At 44.3% G+C, this 5,262-nt stretch overlaps 1 protein-coding gene across 2 annotated transcripts; it reads right to left on the reverse strand.

The window, feature by feature from the left end:
- Positions 1-315: 315 nt before the first annotated feature.
- On the reverse strand, positions 316-3,063 carry LOC133838027 (homeotic protein empty spiracles). Of its 2 annotated transcripts, XR_009893902.1 has the most exons (3): positions 1,509-3,063; positions 838-1,429; positions 316-797 (listed from the first exon to the last, which is right to left on the reverse strand). XR_009893902.1 is itself a non-coding variant. In XM_062268951.1 (2 exons), the coding sequence occupies exons 1-2, from the start codon at positions 2,719-2,721 to the stop codon at positions 1,080-1,082; spliced, it is 1,563 nt and encodes a 520-aa protein (XP_062124935.1). In that variant the 5' UTR covers positions 2,722-3,063; the 3' UTR covers positions 317-1,079. The 2 variants fall into 2 exon arrangements, 1 of the variants encoding a protein (XP_062124935.1); XM_062268951.1 differs by having other exon boundaries at positions 317-1,429.
- Between the last annotated feature and the right edge of the window lie 2,199 nt (positions 3,064-5,262).

Below are 5,262 nucleotides of genomic sequence, written 5' to 3' on the forward strand. Positions count from 1 at the left end.
CAAATAGTGTGATTAATGAGTTATGGATTTATATAAATTCCCCGAAATCTAATTCAATTTTTGAAAGCAATTTAGTCATTGGTAAATTACGTGAATAATTTCATTCATTTGCGTAGATTATTACGATGACTAATTAAGCTAAAAAACAAACTTTGATAGAGAAAAATACCCAATTCTGATTAGTTATGAAATATTTCGATTTGGATACCATTAATAATGTATTTCCGGCATCATTATAAATTTTTCCCAATCGAACCCCCATTAAAATTAGCCAATTAATTTATATTTGTTTTCTTGAATAAGAATATTTTATATTTTATATAATAATATTTTTTTAAGCATTTTGTTTCTTACATCTAAGCACTTATCGACTAAAGACTTTAAACTAAAGCAACTTAGTAGACTTTGTTGTAAATTTAGCAGATAGTAGACTTAGTACTAAAAACATAAATACAATTTATTAACATAACTATTGTGATAAATAAATGCTAAAAGTTGATGTACGACACGCACTTGATTTGAATTTTTTTGTAAGTGTATAGAAAGTGCGAGTTAAATGTGCAAGAGATTCGCTAATTAAAATTAATGTTGTTGCGCACGTTGTATCATTTCTGCTTTTAATTTTAGTAATATTTACACGCTTAAACAATTTAATTTGTACAATTGTTGTTCTCTCTCTATCTCTCTCTGTCTGTTTCTTTGTCTTTCTTTTTAGAGATTTCTCTAGCAAATTTTGAGCTCAACTCAACTGGTTTTTTCTGTGGTCGAAAAGTTCTTAATTGAGGGACGTCGCTTGCCTTTAGAATTTGGCACAGTTTGGGGGCGTGGCAGGCAAACGCCCCTCGTCTCGCACATAATACTTTTTCTTTGTTCAGGGAGTTTTCTTTGATAGCTAAGACGACGAGAGATGCTATTATACACTATCTCACTTTAAGAATATATCACAAATAACTAATATTAAGTTCTCACACACACACACACTCTCTCTCACATATACACACAGACACAAGCGCACAGCAGTTTTGGCGCTTCTTCAGTAAGGAACTCACGGATCAGTTTTTTTATTGGACTGGCTTGGATTAGTGACTCGCATCGAGATCGTGCTCGTCATCGCTGCCACAATCATCCATTTCCATGTCGATGAGCTCATCGTCATCCTCATCGCCGCTGCCATTGTGCATATTACGCTCCGATCCGGAGCCTCCGCCCTTCTCATCCTCTTGCTGCATGCGCTTGTGCTTGGTGCGACGATTCTGGAACCAGACCTTGACCTGTGTCTCCGACAGATTCAGTGACTGGGCGAGCGCCTTACGCTCTGCTCCGACCACATACTGATTGCTCTCAAAGGCGTGCTCGAGCTTCAGCAGCTGCGACGGCGAGAAAGCTGTGCGAATGCGTTTCGGTTTGCGGAAAGGTTGCAACAAGAAATCTGCAAGTAGCGAAAGGAGAGGAAAGGAAGCAGTTAGTTAACTGTTAGGAAAATGAGTTTATAGCTAGTGTGTACTTACTTCCTGGAAAGCGGTGTGGAAAGATGCGTCCGTGGCGACTCAGCAACCAAGGATACAGCGGATAGCTTTCGCGTGGCATGCCGGGTTGTCCCATGAAGGAGGCGGCAGCATGCGGTGGCAGTCCAGCGGCAGCAGCGGCTGCGGCAGCGGGACCCAGTACATGACCGGCTTGCAGAGCGGCAGCCATTTGGAACTGGGCGGCGGCAATCAGATGCGGATTGTGCTGTGGCGCCAGCTCCGGCGGCGTGTTGATGTACGGCGGCAGCGCCTTGATGTCCGGCAAGCCGGGTTGTCCCGCTGGCGGCGGACCGCCGGGGCCCATGGGGAAGGGACGCACTAGACCCGCTGGCGGCATACCGGGCAGCATGAGGGGATTGGGTCCTGGAGCGGGGCCACCTGGATGCATAACACCTGGCTTGGGGTAGTTGGGCGGCTGCTGTTGCTGTGGCAGTTGCTGTTGCTGCTGTTGTTGGGGCGGTGTGTTGTGCGGACTGCTGACCAGCAGTGTGGGCGATGAGGAGGGCTGCGAGGATTGCGGCGACACTGATTTGGGCGGTGTGTGCGGTGGCTGAATGCGCTGTGCGGGATTCTCACGCTGCTCGACGCCAGGTGGCGCTGGCGAGCGTTCACGCTTCAGAGAGACTGCCACAGGTGTGGAGCTGACATCGCCGAGGGGCGAGAGCCGTGTCTGCAGTGGACTGAGACTGCTGGCAACGGCGGCATTGTGATGCAGACGCTGGAGAAGCTCCTGAATATCATGATGTGACTTTGGTGTGCCCTGCTGTTGTTGTTGTTGTTGTTGCTGTTGGAGCAGCAGATGTTGATGGAGAGCGTGTTGTTGAGCTGGCGATAGATGTGGATGCGGATGTGCGGGATGCGGTGCCATGTGCGGTGTCAGCACGTGATGTGGTGGCGGTGCCATCAGATGATGTGGTGGCGTGTGCGTCGCTGGCAGCAGCGTCAAAGCTGCAGCCGGTGGCGTTTGTGGAGGAGATCCGGGTCCATTGCGCTCCGGCTGTGGACTGCCGGGTTGATGTTGTTGCTGCTGTTGATGTTGCTGTTGCTGCTGCTGTTGATCGGCAGCATTGGCGGCGGCAACGACAACAGCCGTCGCATCGTTGCCAACAATCGAATCGATGCTGAAGCCAATCTTCTGCTTGGGTGTGGGCAACATGACGGCTGAGGTGGGTACCGGCGGAATCATTTTAGTCATAAATACGCGCGTTGTGTGTGCGGGGGCGGGCGAGGCGGCGATTAGTTCGGCTATCTTGGCGGCTTGCTCACTGCGTTTGTCAGTTAATCCTTTTTCGTAACTGGTTATTATTTTTGAACTTGGTTGTTAACTACACTTGGCGCAACATTTGAGCGCTTCACTTGACACTTGGCTGCACTTAAAACCCGACGACGTATGCGTTTGCGGTGTGCGGGGTAAGAGTCGACAAAATTCTTAAGTTTGAGTTGTGTGGTTTGGTTTGGTTTTGTTTTATGTTCGTGCGATCGACGCGCTCGTTACGTGTTCACTCGACGACGTTCACAGTCTGAATAATCGAGAGAAGCAACTCAACAGCACCAAGTGTAGGCAGTGGGAATTAAACGACAAACTACGAACGCAACAACAAGATAAACATGCACGCACACACACACACACGCGCACACGCTCTCTCACTCGCTCGCTCGCTCTCTCACAGCCAGTCAGTGTCTCTCGCTCGCTTTCCAAAACCGAAACACGTCAAACCGGTTTGCCCTAGTGCGTCACTTGAGCTCTGCTCTTGCTGCTCTTCTTGTGGCTACTGTTGTTCTTGTTCTTGTTGTTGCTGCAGTTTGCTTGCGTTGCGCAGTTGCTGTGCGCAAGAGCGAGAGCACAGCATATTTGCACCACTGCAACTGGCCAATGAGCGCTCTTCGTTCGCTTGCCATTGCGCTCTCGCAGTCTTGTGGATTTTATCTGGCCACGCCATACTGTCTCATTATCTGTCCGGGTCAGCTGTACATGCTATACGCCGTAGAGGCGTATACAATTTAATTCGCCACGCTCGCTTCGCTCTCTCTCTGTCTCTGTGTATTTGTATTTGTGTATATTTCTGCATATGGCTTCCGTTGATCTCTCCCCTGCTGTCCCCCTTTTGCTTCTGTTGCTACTGCTCGCTGTTGTTGGTGGTTGTCGCTGCTCTGCCGTTGTCGTTGTAGTTGTATTTGTAGTTGTTGCTCTTTTTTGTTGGCATTGTGGCTGTCTCTGTGTAATTTGGCTTAAACTGCCATTCATAGTTTTTGTGGTTAGATTCTCATGTTTTTATTTTGTTTGAAAACAAGAGAAATGTGGCAAAATCTCGTATACACTAAGCCAAGTTAGTTGCCACCAGTTACTTAATATTGCTGGCATTATTACTTTTTACTATATTATTATTACGTTTGTAGCAAGCAATAAAATTGGTAGAAAGTAAATATTGCTTGAAAGTTATACGAATTTGTCAAAAAATATATACTTAATTTATTAATTTATGTGGGAACATTTCTTAGTATTAATGCTATATTTAGCGTGTCAACATTGTAATATAACTCTTTTGAATTTGGGTAATTTTTTATCAAAAAAAAAAGTTATAATTTGTTTCTGTAAATTCCCCGCTTTTGCAGCAAGCAAATTTGATAAATTTCACATTGTATTTGTATTCTGGAGATTAGGTGTGCAACCCTTTGCATGCTGATTAAATTTAATCATTTTGTGGTGCCAAATTTCGGACTAGATTCGACGGAATTATAAATTCCACACCACAAATGCACTTCAACGTTGCCTGTGTGCCAATAAATCATACAATTGATACATTTTTGGCGACAGTTTTATTTCACAAGCACATTACAATTTAAATGTTAATTTTGTATGAATCGATACAATAATTTTTTTTGTATTTGTTGGCACACGACAAAGTTTGCATAATTTATGCGCGATCGAAATCAAAATCAGAGCATCGACAAATATTGCCAAAACGTGGAAAATTTTCAAGATGAGGGTGCAAATTTCAATTAGTAATCAGTAAATAAGTCAAACAAATAATTTTCACACTGTTTTCAGTTTTTTTTGTATTTCGATTTCGAGGTACAAGTTGAGCTAAACTGATTACCGCTTGCCACTTGCCACTTACCACATGATGGGGTTATCAGCAATACCGACCAAAATTTATGACTTTCGAAATAAACAAAACATTTGAATTTCATCTGTTGTTGCTATTGCTGTAGCTTTCAGATTAAAATCTATTTAATGGGCTGCTAATTAAGCAAAATGGCATAACACATTCGTATATATACACTATAGCATAATTATGCCGCCTAATGGCACTCGTTTACAAGCCAAAAATTATGGAAAGTTCAGAGTGCGCTTCTTAATGGCCTAAACGTGCGCTCAAATTGCGATACGCGCAACTGATGTGAAAGTTGCAATCATCATACATACATAAATTATATATATACATATATAGTATACAAATAGTTTGTTTAGATTTCATATTTCATAGGGAACATCAAGTGTTTGGATTCACACGCCCACCGCGGGACATCAGGGAGCTGGCCAAGTGGCTGCAGCAGCAAACGCAGGACGATTGTCCGATGCTCACCGCAGGATCTGTGCAACAATTGTGCTGTTAATGAGCAAATAAAGATATCTACATGACCAGTAACAGCAGCAACAGCAACAACGGCAGCATCCTCGACGGCTAAATAGATGTTCGACTTACCAGCTGCCTGCCTAGAGCATTAGCTCCCG

This window comes from Drosophila sulfurigaster, chromosome 2R (genome assembly GCF_023558435.1).
Source record: "Drosophila sulfurigaster albostrigata strain 15112-1811.04 chromosome 2R, ASM2355843v2, whole genome shotgun sequence".
NCBI classification, from domain to species: Eukaryota; Metazoa; Arthropoda; class Insecta; order Diptera; family Drosophilidae; genus Drosophila; species Drosophila sulfurigaster.